We start from the raw sequence: 20,593 nt of genomic DNA, 5'->3' as shown, positions 1-20,593 counted from the left end.
CGAGCAACAACTAGAGCTGCAACTAATGGTTATTTTCATAAAGGAGGAAACTGTCAATCATTTTCTTGATTAATCGATTAGTTGTTTGTTTGTTTGATTGGTGTTTCCTAAAACCTCAAAATGAAGATGCTCTCAAATGTCCTGTTTTGTCGACAAAAGAATCAAAGAATCAAACACTCAAATTGATTAATCAATTATCAAAATAGTTTACGATTAAATTAAGTAATCATTGCAGCCCTAGAAATAAGGATATGTACAATATTTGTAGCTAAACTGATCACAAAACACTCAAGTTAATGATAAAACCCTTTAAATAATTATGATACTGTAAAATGTGTTTAATTTTAAGGTTTAATTTTAGGTGTTTTTGGTGTTAAAATTGATTGTGATACATGCATCTCCAAGATGAGATGAAAAAAATTAGCTAAAAGTGAAAGTTTCCATTCCTGAGTACGACTTCAACACTTTACAAACCTGGATCCTCGTCCAGTTTGGTCTTCGGAGGCTCCCACTTGGGTCGGGCCTCCTTGGCTCGTTCCTGTCTCCCTCCCAGTTCCTCCTCGAAGCGCTCGTACAGGTTCCGCAGTTTACTGGTCCCCACAACTGTGGAGTCTCCCTGAAGGGAAACAAAACAAAACCCACAACACAGAGAATTCAGTGACGTTCTCGGTGACAAATGAGCTCCTGGCACACTTCAAAATCAGGGCAGAGTGGGCAAGAGTTAGCCTTAGAACTAAAAAGCTTGTCAAAAAACCCAGTCAAAAATCAGTTATTATTATATATTATTAATATATTCAACGGATTTTTGACTGTTTTTTTGACAAGCTTTCAGATTTTGCAGCTTCTAAAAAAATGGTTTCTTTGCTTCATATAAACAAAGAACTCACTAAAACTGAATCAAGTGTTTGACAACATCAACATTGTGAGGTTTGGGAGACACGGATCAACATTTTCTGACATGACACAGACCAAACATGTAACGTGAGTTGCAGCCGTAGAAGATTTTAGTCTACATTCTGTCAGGGACTCTTATAATTATTAAATTACATGAGTTAATAAAAGTAATTTCAGTGCAGCTTTAAGCACTTAAACAACATTTTCCTATACATTGTGTGCCAGTTTCCATCATATTTGTCCTAATTTTATTGCTTTTATTGTACTTATTGCTTATTATTATCAGCTCCGCTCCGATCTCTGCACCACCAGAGGAAGCTCGTTTGTGTACCACAGTTTGATTAGCACGGTTCTTGCTGGAGTACCCTTATCCTGTATTCACGTGTATCAGAAAAATAACTTGCTGCGAAAGCTTAGAAGAAAATGCGACAATTATGTAACGCTATTATCGTCCAAATTGTCAGCGCCACAGAGCAGCTCCACTGACTAACTCCCACAGGAAGTGTCCTTGCCGTCACTGCTGAGGAGACGGAGACGGAAAAGTCATAAATCTGTGAAGAAATGAAGTTAGTGCGAAAAAAAAAAAACACCCCACCCCCGTCTTGACATTTCACCTACACTTAAGTTTTTACTGAAGGACGGGTCAGGTCTGCGCCAGAATGTGTAATTTGTGTGGAGGAGGTAGTGAAGGGACGGCGTGAAGTGAGTTTTCATGGACTACCGCTAAAGGTCAGAGTCTTAAAAAAAAAAGAGCCGACACCGGGAAAGATCACGAGACGAGAGGGCGAGGAGTGATTTGAAAAGGCGTCTTTAAAGAAGGCGCCGTGAGCGTAGAGTGTGGAAAGTCATCTGGTGTTAAGAGAGAAAAGTATCCAACTCTTTAAAAAAACATCAATAAAGGATAAAATTGGTTGAGTAAAGATAAAAAAAAACAAAAATCACAATCAAGACCGTAAGAACATGTTAAAAGGGATAGTTACTCACACGGAAACACAAAATCTCTCTCTCTAAACACTGTCGTATGTATGCCAAGCCTGTACGTGGCACTGTAGCAATGCCACAGATGTACAGACGACGTGGAGCCCCATCCCCATTCTTTGTGTCTAAAAAGGCTGATTCTAAACAAAACTTTTGCAGATGCCACTAAACTCTCTCTTGTGTGTTCGCTCCTTCAGATAAGACAAAGCGTCTTCACTGAGACTAATTTTATTCACTGAACAAAGGGTTTTTTGAAGGGTTTTTTGGGGGGGTTTTGAATGAGGTCCCGACACAAAGTTAATGCTGGCTGTGCTCTGCTCGCTCTTTTCGAGACGGGCTGCCAGTGAAGATAACAAGGAAAAACAGATTTCAGGCACTGATCAACAGAATAAAATCTACACCCTCTTAAGTGTATGCTATCTGAAGAATATGTTGGCAGATTTATCTCCCTGTCAGACAGACTCTTCCAACAGGAAACTGAAGTTCGTCCCACTTAGTAAACCACTCATCCGCCGGGTACCAAATCCCGTAGAGAAAATCAGCGATTTCAACTTCACAGCACACAGGAGTTGTGGATCTACTGCTGCCTCCGTCAGTAAGTTTTAAAGTGTTATTTTTCCACACTTCAGTGTTTGAAATCCAAATCCAGTGACAGAAACTGACCACACGATGAACCAGCGATGGTTTACAAACTTCAGTTTCTGGACACCAAAGGCCGATTAACTAACTCAAAGTTTCTCTTATATTTGTTTTTTATAATTATTATCAATCATTTGGTTTTTCATGATCTCATTTTAACCTCCCGACTTTTTTTTTACATTTTAAAGAGCATTTAATAAATAATAAAGACTGATCGATAAACTGCAGGCTATGACATTAAGCACATATATGTTACAGTACCACTTGGTCCATGGGGTCATTGGAGTAGTAGTTTTCTGCGTGTGTGCAGCGGATCCAGGCAGGTTTCAGCAGCTCTTCCTCATCTTTCTCCTCGTCGACCTTCTCTCTCTCCTTCTCTCTGTCCCTGTCCCGCTCTCGGTCGCGCTCTCTGTCGCTGAAAGCCTCGTCGGAGTCTCTGCTCCTGACTGACGCGTAGCTGCGCTCCCTGCTCAGGCCCGAGGAGCTCTCTGACCTCCTGTCCCTCTCCTCTTCCCAGCGACCACGTTTCCGGTCTCTGCTTGTGGACCGACTGCAGATAACGACAAATCGGCAGTAAGCAGAGAAGAAATATGACAGTTTCCTTGTGTTTTCACTCTTTCAATGTATCTCAGCTTTTTAGAAATGTGGTTTTTGCTCTCATTTTATTCACCAAACAAAAGCCTCCATAACAAATTGCACAGATAAATCTAAATCTTATACTTTATTAATCCCCTTAGGGAAATTATTTCTCTGCATTTGACCCATCCTAGAATTAGGAGCAGTGGGCTGCCACACTGAGTAGTGCCCGGGGAGCAATGGGGGTTGGGTACCTTGCTCAGGGGTACCCCAGCCCTTTTGACCTGGTGGGGACTTGAACCGGTGACCCTCCAGTTACAAGCCAAGTTCCCTTTCCACTTGGCCACGGGCCACCCGAAAAATAATCGTCTGTCCAAAATGTGTAATTTCTGCCATTAAAAAAAACTCTAAAAGCATCAAATGACATTAATCAGTCTTAAGAAACTAATAGGTGAGAAGAAAAAAAAAAGCTGTGAATTAATTCAGACACATTATCAACACCGACTTGCCACAGATTACATAAACCCGCCTGGGAACCGGATACTTGCTCTCACTACCAAAATGGCTGACGTCAGGAACAAAAGGAAAAACATACTAGTCACTTAATCTGCGCCTGTTTAAGTCGACAATATATTCAGCAAACACTCGTTTGACAGCCTTTTTAGCCTAGAAACTGAAGTCTGTAAACCATTCACTCTCCCACACCAAAGTCCATGGATTAATTAATCATTTTTAGCTTACAGGGACAAAAGAGCTGCTGGTCTACTGCTGCCTTGTGTGGTCAGTTTGTGTCATTAAGTAAATCCAAACTATGGATTCGAAACATCAAAGTCACAAAATAACACATGTGAACTTACTGACGGAGGCAGAAGGGGTTCAACAACGCATGTGAACTTTGATGTAAAATTGCTGATTTTCTCTGTGGACTTTGGTGTAGGAGGGTCTGCAGTATAAATATGTCCGTTTCCAGCCATGAAATGCTGTCTAGTGGTGCGCTAAAGCAGCAAACATATTCTTAGGATATCATAGATTTAAGCTGACATAGATTTGATTAGGTGACCCTCAGGCAGATCCAAGAAAAGGACAGTATTAATTAAGCTTCAATAAGTCATTCAAACACACTTCTCAAAAACGTGAACTAGCCTTTTAATTAGACAAATTAGGGAATACACATGTACCTCCGAGGCCTCTTTCTGTGCCTCTCAGGCGACTGCGACTTCAGACTTTCTCTGTGACGATGTCGCTCTCTGAACACAACACACACAAACACACAGAGAGAAAGGGGTGAGTGGAAAACAAGTTATTTCAACTTCATTTTGATCTTAATATTATCACACATGATTTTATTTTTTCAGTAGAGTCTAAAAAGATGTGGTCTTCTGTATGAGCGGAGATGAATGTGCATACCTGCTGCGATCCCTGCTCCTGTGTCTAGGTGGCGTCCTTCCTCTGTCGTACTCAGGTCGGTACCGTCCTCCCTCTGGCCTGACACGTCTGTCTGGACTCCTCCCGTGGTCTTTCCTGTCTGCGGGAAGCTCCATCTTGTGCCGGTCACCGTGGCCGCCACTGCCGCCGTAGCCATAGCCCTTCTGCCGGTGGTCATCGTGGCGATAGCCTCGCTCTGGTGAGGACCGCCTGTTGTCCATTGTTTTTTCATACTTGAACTGGCCGTGTCTGAAGCTGTGGTCCGGCTTGAACGAGCCCGGGCTCTGAGTGTAGCCAGGATTGAAGGTGGGAGGAGGGAAGGGAGGGTGTGGAGGATGAGGGTAGTTCATGGAGTACGGCGAAGGGTAGCTCATGGACTGAGAAGCCATTGGATGAGGTACAGGGGGGTGTGGCAACGGTGGTGGCGGCACAGGTGGCATCATATAGGGGTGGTAGGCGTTCTGAGAGGACCCCGGCTGACCCCCTGTGGAGCTGGGCAGAGGAGGAGGTGGAAAGTTGGGAGGAGGATCTAAGAAACCTTGCCGGACCGGAGGTTTGGGGAAAGTTGGACGCACTGGACACTGGTTAAGAGAACTGGGTGCCTGGGATTGCACCGGAGGAGGATACTGCATGAAGTCAGAGCGTGGAGGCATGTAGCTGCTGTTTCCATGGTAGCCAGAGCTGGGTGGAGCCTGTGGATCATAGTGGTAGGGCGGTAAAGGAGGCTGCGGAGGGGGCGGCGCCCTCAGGTTGGGGGGTCGGTAGCTTTGAGGGGATCCGTGCTGACCTGGAGGCATTCCTCCTCCTCCTCCGGGTCCACCACGGTCCTGATGGAAAGACATGACTGTGGACAAGACAGAAAACATCTTAACTAAAATTAATACTCACAACTTTGCACGCTAAAGTTGATATGTTGACTTCCATTGAGGGCTGCAATTTAATAGAATAATCTGTTGCTTATTTTGCGATTAGTTATTTGGTCCAGATCCACAACATTCCAGAAAATGTTGATCAGTGTTTCCCCTAATCAAATGTCTTGTGTTGTACACAAGATTACTCAGGTTTAATGATCTCAGTGTTATATGGAGCAGACAAGAAAAATTATCAATTGTGCAAAATAAATTAAAGTAAGTGTTCTGTCCTAAAGAAAGTATTCTATTGATCTGTTTGAAAAAAATTTAATTCCAAAATTTGTCAAGAGACTTCCTTACAAAAGATTGTGCCATATGCACAGCCAATTTGATGACCAGATCAAGAGGACAAGCTGTCCAAAATGGACACAAATGTTCATAATGCCTTGAGGGTTAATCAAGACATCTACAACATCAATCAGTAACTGTATGCTATTTTTCTTAATTTTGTCACTTTTTGTGTAGTTTTGTTGTGTGCAAAAATAAATAAAACCAACTAAAAACGAAATGCTTTTGCAAGTGGACGCTGTTGTCCACTAATGACTTAATAGCATGGTTAATATCTGTCAAAATCTGTGAAGATAGTCTTTCTTGTGTCCAAAATGGACAAAAATGATGTCCATAATGATGCATGAGAGTTAATAGAGAAAGTCACTCACAGACTAATCGGTAAGGAAAAGAATACAGATGTACAATTTTTTTTAAAAGCAGGCGCTAAACGTCATTGCTCGCTCATCAGCTAACGAGCTACACAGGTGTGTGTGTGTGTGTATAACGACGAAGCACGCGTAAGGCACTAAAGTGGTTAAAACAGCAGGTTATTAACGTTAATATAAGGGGAGAAAGTCTTCATTCTTGACAAATGTTTTAAAACCGGGTTTTTTTGGAGCAAAAGCAGCTAAATTTAGCTTCCATCGCTAACCGGGTAACACGTTAGCGTAGCCAGCTAGCACATCACGCCAGAATCCCGAATTGAAAGATACACAAAAAGACGGAGAGGAAACAGATAAACGTATATTCGCGTCTTGATCTCCGCTTCAAAAACATACTGTTATATGAGATTAACATGTCTGAAAATACTTTTAATTTCAATGTGATGTGCAGTAAAAAAAAAATGAAATGACTTACCCAGTTTGAATCACGCTCTCCGAGTATGTTCCGTTGTTTCCAGTCGGAAGACTTTGAGGGTAGGAATTAGGAAACGCAAACTGACCAATCACAGTTGAGCTTTTTTGGGCTGGGGCCAATGAGAGGCGATGTATGGTTTCTAGACGGATGAGTTTTCACTGCAGCACAAAAACAAACCGAAAAACACCAACTAATAATACAAAAAAACGAAAAAAAAATTAAAACAGTGCATTAAATGAAGGATAAATACATCGTTTTGTTTATTTTGTTTATTTTTTTAAAAGTCACCAACATAAAAAGAGACTAAATGAATTGAAATATTACTTTAAATACCAGAATTATTAGTTAGAAAGTAGTAATTTCCCTGTTGTTATGACACAAAATCGTGCTTATTTTGAAATAAAATAAAAAAAAACACATAAAAAAGTACATTTCTTGAGAGGAAAAAAAGAAATAATAGATTTTTTATTTTTGTAATCTAACAACTTTTTTTGTGTCTTCAAATTCATTCTATATTATATTTAAAAATATTATGTGACATAAAAGTACTGAATATGAATGTAAGATAAACAATGTATTATGAGAAAAAGAAAAAAAAGGTAACTTGTACTTGTGTCAAGCATCCACTGGAGGGCGGCAGAAGGTTTTAAAAAAAAGAAAAGAAATTCAATGACTTGGGAGCCACATTACCATGGAAACACACTTGTTCATTTCTTGAATGAACGTGGAGGCCAAACACATCAGCATAGTACATTTACTCCCCAAGGCTAATCGCTTGTTACTGTATTCTTAAAGAACCTGGGGAACATTTAGTGCATTAATGATGAGGCTTCTTCTCCTACATTATTATTATTCTGACTGTGGAAATCCTGAGGTCTGAGCTCTCTGCATTGATGAGAACCAGAACCGCTGCACTGAGTCCACACCTCAGTGCCCACATGTTAACCTCGGTGTGCGGTCACAAACACTGCTGCTCCCTCCCTGCTGACTAAATTAACACAGAGGTTGAAGGCCAAAAGCCCACACACTGTAGTTTGCTGGAAGGAAACACCCACGTTAATATCTGACCACTAATCACCTTTCTGGGGAGAAATATACTGTCCATTTCTTTCTCTCCATTCTGTTTTCTCCATCATTAAATGATAAATGTATGCTGCAGCACTGATATTCAAGAACATCTTGTACTTGGACCCTATCTTCCTAAAGTGTTAAGTGATGTTGTTTCACAGTCTGCTGCTTTATACTAAATTCATTTTTATACAATTAATAACTGTCTTACGGCGCTTTTCCATGATACAGTTCTAGCACAACTTGATTCTGACTCTTCTTTTGCTTTTCTATTAGTGATAGTACCTGGTGCTTTTCTTTAGTACATGCTCTGGCAAAGTTCCAAGCGAGCTGAGCCGATACTAAAATGTGACGTTGACAGACTGCCGGCCACTGAATGGTCAGAGAGTGTCGTCACTGGAAGAGTCATGAGTGCAACATGAATCAAAGCCGAACAATGCCGAACTGTAGATCAGTTAAAAAAGACTTGCAAATCCTGAAAACGTGTAAATCTCCAACATTTAGCAAAGCAAATGTCTAAAATGTCAATATTTAATGGAGGAGTCTGGCGTATTTAGCAAAAGAACTACTGAAAGAAGTACTGAACGATTCTGTGAACAGATCTTTTTAATCCACTGATTCTAATGATTCAAACAACTGCCTTACAAGTCACTAGTTTGTGTGTTTGTGTCGCGTATAAAATCACATCACAACATTTTCACACAGCTGTGCTATGATGACCATGCCCACATTGAGGAGGATCTATAAATAATGGAAAATGATGTGACGGATACCAAACCGAGTAGAGTCGAGTCCAGTAAAGTTGAGTAGTGATTGAACTGTATCTTGGAAAAGAGTAATTAGAATCGTCACTGGACAGAGGACCACATACTGTATAAACAGCCTTCATTCTGTAAATAATCTTCAGATTCTTCGTTTCAATAGTCAGTACACTAGTCTGAAGACCATCATGATTCACCTCTGGTTGCCTGGAGCTGCAGTAATATTCGCTGGGTTAGTTCTGGTCAAACCAACAAACAAACCATCAAGCAAACCAACAGTATTCAGCTCATGAGATACTCACAATGCAATGAACCCTCAACAAGATAAATAGCTATAAAAATATAATACATAATAATAATTGGATATTAGCCCCAAACTCTCATCAGCATGACTCCCTCAACAGAGGACGAAAAAATGTCTCCTCTGTAATTTCAACAGCTGAGACAGGTATTTTTGTGTGATTATTATTCAGGGGCTGAAATGTTACCTTTATGTTTATTAATGACAATACACATAAACCATGAGTGTTGACATTTTGTTTTGTTGCTAGGCATTGAAACAACACCAGAGAATATTAAAATGAATCGCTTCATATTAATTGCTAAGTTTGATTAATAATATCCATAGACGTTCTCCAGAGATTTTCACAAGTCTTAAGACGGAACAGGGAATTATGTCACACCTTAGCTAAGTGATTTTCACTGAAAAACGGCAGTAAACATTATAGCTAGCTAACTATCCGGCTACTCCTGTGGGATTGTTGAGCCAGTAAATATTAAAATGAATTGATTAGTATCCATAAACATTCGCAAGAGATTGTCCTGCTGTTAAGATTTCCACAGAACTTCGCTCGTCAGATAACGATGGTTAATCTTATAGCTAGGTTCACTTACTGGTAAGCTAATCTAGTCCCTTAAATGTGTCCTACATTCACTAAGTAAAGGAGGAGGAACACTAATTTAATAGACACGCCAACTTCCACCTCCCTCGAGCAAGAAAAGTTGCGATATTTCAAGAGTTTTCTATAGTTCGGTGCAGGATTTATTTTAAGCACAAATCGTGAACAAAAACAAGGTAATGGAAACCCACCTAGTGTATCATTGTCCAGGCATTATCCAGAGTTTACTTCTAAAAACCAGCTACGTCTGGATGGATTTCACATTACAATAAAAAGGATTTTATTAAAATGTACTTTTTGCAGCAGATCAAAGTACAGATTCTCTTTTCAGGCGAATGATACAAATAAAGGAGGTACTTCAGCAGCTTATTAAGGACCCCGGGGTGGATATTAGATGAGTCCCATTTAACAAGTTTCTGTGAAAAGCCTGAAAAGGATCAGCATGAATGTCAAGCAAATGAAAGCCAGGACGCACACATGCTCTCTGGGCTTTTCTGTCTTTGATTCTAAGATGGAAAAGCAGCGCCTCACTTGGCACTGGTGACATAGAAAACGCTCAGTGCATTTATCAATTTGCGTGAAAGTTCGCATTGTTGAGAACACAGCTTTACACTTTGACATGAGTGTGCCGACGTCATCACGTTAGATAGTGTTAAGTAACAATTGAACATACTTTGAACATGTTATATTATCGGACGAGCAAATTATCATTCACCGTTAAAAAAACACAAAACCAAACAAAAAATTACTCAATCCTGATTTTTTAAAAAAAGTACAAATCAACCAAACTATAAGGTGTGTTCCACCGTTTCCAGTTTAGAATGCGGCTAGTTATGAGCATGTCGAGCGCCATTCAGAGGCCTATAACATCAAAATATCCACTTTTTTATGCTAACAAGAGCGCATAAAATTGTCTGAGCGTAAGGTCAGATCTTTGCTGTCCCACATGAAAAAAAATAATTATAATGAGACTCGGCTCTTCGCATTTACTGCTCTCCTGTGCCCTGCAGCACGTCCCAGTAATTATCTTTTCAACCTACACGCCTGATGTTAAGAAAATAACCACTTTTCTCGGCCGTCCTCAGGTTCTAAAGCTAGGCCGTCCTGATATTATATGACAGAAACTGTCCACATATTTTTGTGCAGGTTATCAAGGTTTGACATCATCTCAGAGCTGGAACGACAGTGATGTATTAGCTCAATAGAAACAACTCAATTACACAAACGCTGAGTCAATTTAATGAATCGTACTTGTTCCAGAGTTTCGAGAGCTAAGTAGATTTCATTATTTAAAATTGTTCAGCAGCAGCAGCATAAAAAGGACAGAACAAGGCCAATGATTTTCCTTTGACTTCAGTGTGCATGAGTCAGATGTGAGCACTGCTTTACATTAGCCTGCAGAATAACTAATGGAAGCAAAATAAAGAGGTTTGAGCAGCGTGGTGGAGAGCAGTGAATTATCTGGGTTCAAAATTTAAAAAAAAACTGCATGAGAGAGGAAATGGTGGCTGCGTAGTGAGGGGAAATACACAAGTATCACAGTGGACATGTTAGAGGTTTGGAGCCTTTTGGCTTCTTACTGGTCTTTTCCTTCTCTGACCTGGGTCAAAGTCAAAGTGTTCCACGTGATGTGTTGTGTTCTGCACAATAACAGCTTTATTGTGCAGCCTTGTGCTGTTAAACTCACACTGGGAACAGAAAAGGTAAGAGTAGCACAAAAAATAACGAATGGAAAGGTGAAAAACACCTTTTTTGATGTGAAGTTGAGTCAGGTACAGAAAAAAAAAATACTGATCATAACTTAAGTCTTAACAACATTAAGACTAAATAATCTTTAAAATATGATTTATCTCACTGTTAAACGATCTGTTCTGCCTGGAAACTAACATTTGTGGACCGCTCACTCTCCCACACCAAAGTCCATAGAGAAAATGAACTATTTTACAACACAGCAGGAGTTGGAGGATCCACTGCTGCCTTCGTCAGTAAATTCAAATGTGTTATTTTGTCTGCATTCAAAATCCTTCATTTAGATTTACTTTAGGGACACAAAGTGACCACACGAGGCAGCAGTAGACCAGCAGCTCTTGTGTCCCCGCCGGCAAAATAACTAATTTCCTCAATGGTCTTTGGTGCAGGAGAAGAAGTGGTTTACAAATGTTGGGTTCCTGTTGGAAAACACTGTCTAATGATGAAATAAAGTGGCAAACATGTTCTTCAGATAACAAAGACTTTAGCTGGTATAGATTGTGTTACATGTTTAAATCTGCGGGAGGCTTTGATGCAAAACTCTTTCATAAGAATTATTAAGTCACTGAATTAGAGGATACATTCAAATGCTCTTTTTCATTAAAAAAATCCCTGTTGGAAAGAAAAAGATATTACTGTGATTGTCAAGACTGAAACGTGAAACAAAATTATGCCCTTTATTGAATGACCTAGGTCAACATGTTTACTGTGCAGCGCAGCAGACGAGTATATATGGATACGTAAAATTACGGAACAGCATGGAACGTGTTTTTCATCTGGCAGAGGACGACAGGTTATATTTGAGTGCCGAGAAGAGGAAAATGCATCTCACAGAAAAACAACAGTTCACCGAGGCAACAGTGTCAGCATCAGTGCAGAGTCACTCTGCCATTTTAACTGATTATAAGGTTTAAAAAAAAAAAAAGTCAGGCAAGGAAAGGAGACGGCGTAAGAAGACGTCAGTGTACTAAAGCTGGGGTACGCAACACACATTTGTCTTTAGTCATCAATAATTCCGTAATAACCTTTCATCATAACGTAAATCAAGAGATCTGAGAGAGAACTATAGACTTTTATTGCTTTTCTAGAAGACTCTCTCACACAGTGAAAATCGACTTTTTCCAATCACAGGACAGTTCAGAGAGAGAAAGACAGAGGGCGCCTCCTAGTGGCTGTTCTACAAAGCAGCTGTACGCACTGTGGAAATGTTGGTATACCAGTGTTGGTAAAAAAAAAACTGCAGACGCAAAAAAAACAACCTTAAACAAGAAAAACTCTTATGAGTCCAGTGTGTAAGAATTAGTGACATCTAATGGTGAGACTGCAGATTGCAACAAACATCTCCCCGCATTGTTTTTGCGTAGCTTTGGCTCGTTTGTCCCCTCAGAGTTTAGCACGTTCCAGTCGAGAAGTCAGAAACACAGAATGTAGCCATTGTTAGCCATTGCTGTTGTTAGCATTACCAGCTCTATATGGTACACACAAAACAAAAAATGTAATTAACAAGTGTTGCCAGCAAGTGGCGCTATGCCCTTGACTCAGTTTTCATGTGTTGATGTTATCTGGCCACGAAGTGCTGAGCAGAATATACGGCAAATTTACAGGGCATGTCCTGTTTAGTTGTGAATGGTCGAAATTCGACAAAATTCCGATGGTTGCCGTGGCCACGGCCCTTTTGTGTGTTTTTTTTTTTATGTTGGTACAATTAACATGCGCAGACGAGTTTTTCTTCCTTCATTTTTACGAAACGTGCAAATTCAATTCTTCCTGTTGAGTTGAGGCCATGGTCCCGATAGACTTTTTGTTCGCCTTGCGCTATGACATGTTTCCACCAAGTTTTGAGAAATTTGGTGCAGTATCAGCTTTGTCCTTCCGGGTTTCACCTTTGGGGGTCATGACTGAGCCATTTTGCACCACTTTTACGTATTACCCTTATTTATAAATTTTTTTCCGCCACTTCTGATTTGTGGGCCCTAATTAAGCCACGAGTTTTCAAGTTGTAAATTCTGAGCTCCGACTACAGATGGAACGCGGCATTAGTTCTTAAATAAGTGGGAGATTGCAGTTAAAGCTGATGTTGTGCAACTGCGAGGATTTTTCTTTTTCCCTTTGCCTAAAATGCGAGGAAGAGTCATGAATGAAAACACATTTGCCACGACCATGAGAGTTATTTGTTGAAAATGAAGGAAACATGTCTGTCTTTGAACAACTCGTGACAGAGGCTCGCAACATTTTAAAACTTACATGATCACAAAAGTCGTGTTTTTTTGGAAGCAGAGTTTCAGGTGTTGGAGCTCTAACAGCAAATAATCGATCTCCTTTTATCACAAATTGAGATTTTGGGATAACATCTTCATCAGCGAATCTCAGTGGTCAAGCAGGAACGTATCCATTCCAAAGTTTGCCGATATAAAAAGGAGACAATTTGAAGCTGATGGGAGCCAGTGAATCACAGTAGGTGGAAAACACTACAGGATGATAACACACAGCCATTCATCATTTTTATTCTCCTGATGCCTGAAAAAGAGTTGAGTCTCAAGCCTCTCTCTGTTTCTTCTCTCTGGTTATTTTTTGAAAAGAAATGTCAATGATGTGAGACTCTAAGAATACAAATCACTCTGAAAACAGAGTAAAACCTTAAAACCCTGCTGGAAAAACCAGCATAGACCAGTATCGACTAGCATAAACCAGTATAGACCAGTATAGACCAGCATAGACCAGTATCGATTAGCATAAACCAGTATAGACCGGTATAGACCAGCATAGACCGGTATGGACCAGCATAATGATGCTGATGGACCAGCATAGACCGGTATGGACCAGCATAATGATGCTGGTGGACCAGCGTAAGCGTAGACCAGTGTAGACCAGTATAGACCAGCATAGACCAGTATAGACCAGCATAGACCAGTATAGAACAGTATAGACCAGCATAGACCAGTATAGAACAGTATAGACCAGTATAGACCAGTATAGAACAGTATAGACCAGCATATACCAATATAGAACAGTATAGACCAGCATAGACCAATATAGAACAGTATAGACCAGCATAGACCAGCATGGACCAGAATGGACCAGCATGATTTAAAGGTGACATAGAATGCTTGTATCACACATATATGTTAGTTATGGAGGTCTACTTACATATATTAACTTGTTTTCATGATTAAAAACCTCCTAATCGCTGCAAACGAGCCGATCAAAATATCTCCTCACTGACGCTCTCGTCAGCTGTGCTGTTTCAGACCAAAACCACACCCCCAGAACGTGGACTGTGTTGTGATTGGCCAGCCAACGAGAGCTTTCCTACTGTACTGTGATTGGCCAGGTACCTGGAAGTGACGTAATAGATAGGCCAGCTCTCAGATACACAGCTCCCCCTCTGGCACGGTGGATGCTCTGCATCCCAGCAGCTACAACGAGAGTAGTTCTTCTTCTTCTGCGGTTGAATGTACGCAACCGGATGTGCCCGGACTAGTGCCCGCACCGGGAGGCGCTACGGTGGTGAGAGGAGTGGTGAGGATTTCTGATGACGACATCAAACTACGGAAGTGCCGATCCGCTTCGCAGAGCCCAGGAAAACAATACAACACTATTTTCTCAGCAGTGGCTGAACTGTTTGTTCTGAAACTTTAGGGTTTCATAAACGAGGTAATGACGCAGATACACACACAAACACAGCGTTAATTGGAGCTTCCGGTCTATGTGGGCTTTAAACATAGACATTTTTTGGGACCCCAAAAAAAAGTCTGTGGGCCCTGACCCAGTCTTTGGGACTCACTGACAGCCTCTAAGTGAGATAGAACCAACAGCAGCGTAATTGCATGTGGGAATTGATGTCTCAACACTGTAATTTCCTTCGTCCACTTCCATTTCCTCATAAGTGGACGTGAGCGTCTCTTATGATCCTGAGGTTCTACATCAGGAACATAAGTGGCACATGTGCCTGATTGTCGCCTCTGTAATAGAAGATGTAAATGATCAGACCAGCGTTAGAACGTCTGATGTTGTTGGCGGGGGCGATGTTTTCCTCACCTTTTTACACAAGGACACTAGAGGAGACACGTGTCTGCTGATGTCATTGACTGCCGTGTGATTAAATGGCTTCAGAGCTGCTTTCACAGCTCTGCTCCGGTCCCTGTCGTCTGAGTGTGAAGAGTCCTTGGCCGTTTGTCACACAGCTGAGCTCCCGACAGACGTATTCTACATGAATCGGAATCCCTGAGTCTCCTTGTCTTTTCATTATTATTAAACTCTTACCGAGGAGGTTTGACTTTAACTTGCAGCGTCGCATGCTCAGCTGTGGTCAGCTTTGTATCGCAGCGTGAACTCAAACAGCGGACACGGTCTCAACCGTGCAGGCAAAGAATCAAACCCTCCAGGATAAAAGAGAACAAAACCATATTTATATCCAGGAAATCGTCGTTATCGTCAAACTCATTTCAGCTAAAATCCCCAGAAACAGTTCTGGTTCATAATTGTTCACTTGTGCATATGTGTGGTTTTTCTGGCAGCATATAATCCTGGAGTACTGGACGATATATTTTGGCCATATTTTATAACGGTTGTTTCTCAATAAAATTAGAGTCAAACACTTTCCTCCTTGCTGTTTTTCAAATGTTCAAAAGCATGAAGGTTCAAAACAGAATGAGAGCAGAACAGGAGTGTCTTTGCAGTGACTTTCAAATAATTTGCACCACGTTTGCCGTTTGTGACTCCTTCAGTGACGCTGTTCATACACGATAGTTTAAAGAAAGCAGCTATTTTCCTACCAAATCTCTATACTTTTTCATTTTGTGGGGGAATACGGTGACATGTGTTTCTTATGGTTTGCAGAAAAGTGAGAGACTGAGCTCAGACACACGTTTTTATTTGCCAATTCTTTGGAGGAATTTTGGCAAAAAATGTTTTGCTCTTGGTAATTTATGACCAACATAGGCTCATAAAGCACTTCTTTGATGCGACCGCTCAGATGTTGCTAATCTTGAAGAGCAGCAGCAGCAGCAGATTTAAGCTTCTATGTGCACTGAACCTGCTTTAATTGACAAACTCACATCAGATACAACATGTTGCCTTCCCTCTACAATCATCCAGGCAAAGGCAGAGTACTTTTAACCACGGACGAGTAATTTGCTCTTCATATTTCTGTTATTCTTACTGCAAAAAGACAGAGAATGTTTGTTTTCCGCTCATATTTTTATTATTTTTACTGTAAAAATATGTAAAGTTTTTGTTTTCTCCTCATATTTTTATTGTTTTTACTGTAAAAACATGTAGAATGTTTGTTTTCCACTCAAATTCTCAGTTAAACTAAAGTTTTGTCAAACCCTTTCCTTTTTGTCAAATGCTGTTTTTCAAACATTCAAAAGCATGAAGGTTAAAAACACAATTAGCATAATTAGCATGACATTATATTTCTAAATACAATGACACGTCGACTGTCATAATTATTATGATTTTGACATTTACCAGGCAAAGCCATAATCAACTCTACATCTGTGTAAGTCTACAATATCTTCAGAAACTGAAGTTTGTAAACCGCTCGCTCTCCCACACCAAACCCCATAGAGAAAATCCTCATTTTTAGAGACACAGGAGCTGCTGGTCTACTGCTGCCTCGTGTGGTCAGTTTGTGTCACTGAAGTAAAGCCGAACAAAGGATTTTAAATGCTGAATTAAAAAGCACATGTGAACTCACTGATGGAGGCAGCAGTGGATCAACAACTCCTGTGATTTTCTCTATGGGGTTTGGTGTGGGAGAGTGAGTGGTTTTACAAAAATTCAGTTTCTTGTTGGAAAGATCTGTCTCACAGTGAAACAAAGATGTGAACATATTCTTAAGATATCATTTCCAAGTGAGAGCTGACATTTTTATTCACAGGAAGTTCACACTTGCTTTCATCACGCACGGCTATAAAATAATACGCTGTCACATTAGCAGCCAGCTCACATTCACTGGCGACGCCTGTGGCTCTGTACTTTCCACCGGGCTGAGCAGAGAAGCTGGCATCAGGCTTTATTTACAGGTCTGTGGTCGGCTGCCGGAGCAGAACTGACCTCAGGTCTGCTCCAGACCTGATAGAAGACCTGGCACTGATCCTGGATCCAACAACCCTAAAGGAATCAGCAAAGTTCTCTCTCTCTCTCGTCTCTGTAATCGTTTATATGGCGATATCACAACTCTGTCTCCTCATTGGTCGATTGAAATGATCGATTTGGGCGACACAGCGTCTCTGAAATCGTGACTTTTGTCAACGACGTTGTTGACAAGAAAACCATGGTGCGTGAAGCAAAGCACGGGACGTCTCCATGCGTCGTCGTAACTACGGCAACAACTCCGTTAACACTGACAAATCTTCTGACCTCGTTTGGAGCAAAAACTTCCTCAAATTCAACTCCACTGGAAAAAACCTTGGATTTAAACGTTTAATGAATGTACTGGAACCACGCTACGGAACACCAAGCACGACACGGGTGTTTCCTTCCATGTATGATCACGTTATTGGAGGTCAGAGGTCAGATTTAGTGATTGCTGGACCTTCAGGACAACAAAGAGCTACATGACTTCTCTTTTTACTGAAAATAAGTAGGATTTGTTTTCCGCTCATAGTTGTGTTGTTTTTACTGTAAAAATGAGTAGAATATTTGTATTGTTTTTAATTTAAAAATATGTACGTACATAGTCAGGGTTAAATAAACAAATATTGAATCAACCAAAAATGAGGGAGAAGACACAGTAAAAGTGTGTGGTTTCTTTGTCTTTTAGAGGATTGTTTCAATCAAAATGCACAAAAAACAAAAAGTGAAGAGTGTTGTGTTATATTTACAAGTTTTGACTGATATTTATTCACTGACTTTTGCCTCATTTGTGTCCAGAAAGAACAGCAAACATAACTGGATTGTTGGGAATGCTAAGGATAATCTAATATCAAGTTAAAATTGTTTTATATCTTTTATTTACATTTACATTTTGTATGTTACAAAATAACACTTTTATTTGAAAGACTCCCTGAAATATTGCCACAAATATATCATTACTGCGATATTGTGATCTAGTTTACAGTAGACTCTCAGTGAGAACCTGGATTTAAATAAACAGATTATTTATGTCCTGAAATTGTCATAATTTGGTGTCGTGATGCTATTAAATAGTTTTAAATTCACACTGTTTTATTCTATTTTTCCCCTAAAAGAACTTGAAGAAACTGCGTCAACTACTGTGACCAAACTCGACTCATGTATTCATGTATTCATGTATTCATGCTCTGCTTTGAATTGCAGGGATTTGGCTCAAAACAAATACATTGACGTAAGGCATCTTTGTGTCTTTCTGTGTTTCTCACCTTGACTTAATTGACTTAGAAAAGTGTTTTTCCAAAGGCGACGGCCTCATGAAGGCGAAGGCTGCTCTGACTCACATTTGTATTCAGACTCTTTTTTTTCTCTTCTTTTTATTTCAGTCAATCAATCGATCGCCATCAAAGTGGAAAATTGGACACACAAACTGCAGAGTGCGTGAGGAGAGACCTCCTGATTGTTTTGCCATCTGTGAAGGAAAAACACAGCGACTCCATTAGCAGAAATCTGCCATTTGTACGCAACGTGTCGAGCAACAAAAACATTCACTGAACGACTGAAAGAAAGAAAAAGAAAAAATGACATGACCTCCATGTTTGTTGAATAAAAGAACTGAAGAAACCTGAAAGTAATACAGGTCGTGTTTGTATGGAAGCAAAAAAAAAACAATGAAAAAGATAAAACTTAGCCTTGATAATAAAATATCCTCAAAGTAAATGATAAAGTCGAAATTATGATTAGTGAATGAATGATGAAGACAGGTGAACGATGAAGACAGGTTTAATTAAATTAAAGAATTTGTGACCTTTGACCATTGTGGCTGATTACATACTGTATTCTATTTTGTTTGCCTTTAATTAAAAACAATGTGAGATTTGTGACCCCTTGTCCTTTTTGCACGACACAAGACAGAACCCCAACCCTGTTAAAAAGTAACTGAGTAACTTTTACTTTACTGAGTAACTGCGTTCACACCAAACCAAAATGAAGCACACTTACAGTTGCAAAAACTCCAGGGTTAGATTTTAAGCGGAGTAAACAAGGGTCTCAATTTAAGCCCGAGTGAGACACCTGAGTCTCATTAGTCTTCAGTTAATGGATCAGAAGAGCAGCGAAGGCCTGATGAGGTGACAGCATCGGAATAAAACAGCTGCACTTCATCGTCTCTCTTGAGTCATTTTACACGTGTAAACAGCTCATTAGAGCTTCAGAGAGTCGCCCACTCGCTCTGTGAAGAGGTGGATGAGTATGAAAGTTCCGTAGTCCTGAGAATCAGAAGGTGGAAAACAAACGCACACGGAGGACAAAGAGGTAGATGATGGATGGATATGTACTCTGAAAAGCGGTCAGACTTGCAAAGTTCCTCTTCAATAAATCGATGTAGCAGAATTTTTAAGTGAAACTCAACTATGTCTAAATGTATTGACAAAATAATGAAAATTGGTGCATTATTTGGCAAGGTTCCAAGCGAGCTGAGGCAATAGTAAAAATGTGACGCCGATAGAGTGTCGTCACTGGAAGAGTCACAAGCGCGACATCCGACACGAGAATCAAAAGTGAACACCACTGGACTGTAGATCACTTAAAAAAAAGACTTAAATGTCAGATGTAGACTTTTAGGATTTGTTGGTCCCCAAAAAAGAACAGAAATAGGAGCTTTACACTTGATTATTTAAAAGTGATACTTTATATTAAAAAAATTGAAAAAAAGACCATGTGTCTTCAGTTTGACCAAAATCTTGTCTCTGGGACAAAGTTTGACTTCATTAGTGTTATTGAAATGAATAATAATGCAGATTGTTTTTAATTGATTGGCTGAATTTCAGTGAAATTTGGCTCATGAAGTAACAAAGCCGCAGATTTCCTTCCATTAGAAAACGGCAGAGCTGTAATAATCTCAGCTGTTATCACTCAGCTGTTCAACATGTTGTTTTATTTCCTTTATCCCCCAAATATCCAAATAGCTGTGCATAAATATAACATTTCCTCATTAAAGTGGAAGTGAAATGATGGCAAAAACACCGTTTGTTTGGATGGAAATTGGTTTTGGTGTAAATGTTTGTCCAGAGCTCAGCTTCATAAACTATGAGGACAAAAAATCCAATCCCTTTTTTTTGTGCATGATTGCAGACAAAAAACCGGACTGGATTTATATTATTAACATTGCTGCGAGTCAAAGACAGCAAACAACACAAATTATACTATTTTCCAGATGAATGGAGCCGTTGTTTTGGTCAATCAGTGTTTGTCAAAGCTGGAAATGATGACGTTCTCAAGATGCCTGAAAGATTTCTTATGTTTATGTGGAGCAAAAGAAACCAGAGAATATTAAGATTTAAGAAGCTGAAAAAGGCCACACGGTTGGTGTAGTATAAACGGGGAGAACGTAGACACAGCCATTGTGCACATAGCTTAAAGTATATATACGTACAAAAACACACTTAATTGTTTTGCCGCTGATCAGAGAGAAAAACGGATGAGGTTT

At 40.1% G+C, this 20,593-nt stretch overlaps 1 protein-coding gene across 1 annotated transcript in view; it reads right to left on the bottom strand.

Moving 5' to 3' along the window:
- Positions 1–6,690, bottom strand: part of drosha (drosha ribonuclease III) — a 121,395-nt gene extending 114,705 nt beyond the window's left edge. Inside the window, exons 1-5 of the mRNA XM_058649343.1 lie at positions 6,552–6,690; positions 4,495–5,356; positions 4,266–4,334; positions 2,773–3,061; positions 475–616 (exon numbers count right to left, since the gene is read on the bottom strand). Coding sequence (XP_058505326.1) covers positions 475–616; positions 2,773–3,061; positions 4,266–4,334; positions 4,495–5,354 — 1,360 coding nt within the window. The 5' untranslated portion in view covers positions 5,355–5,356; positions 6,552–6,690. The remainder of the gene's footprint in view (positions 1–474; positions 617–2,772; positions 3,062–4,265; positions 4,335–4,494; positions 5,357–6,551) is intronic.
- Positions 6,691–20,593: the final 13,903 nt, after the last annotated feature.

This window comes from Solea solea, chromosome 1 (genome assembly GCF_958295425.1).
Source record: "Solea solea chromosome 1, fSolSol10.1, whole genome shotgun sequence".
Lineage (NCBI taxonomy): Eukaryota > Metazoa > Chordata > Actinopteri > Pleuronectiformes > Soleidae > Solea > Solea solea.
Note: the sequence above shows the minus strand (reverse complement) of the source record. Positions and strands in the feature narration are given on the sequence as shown.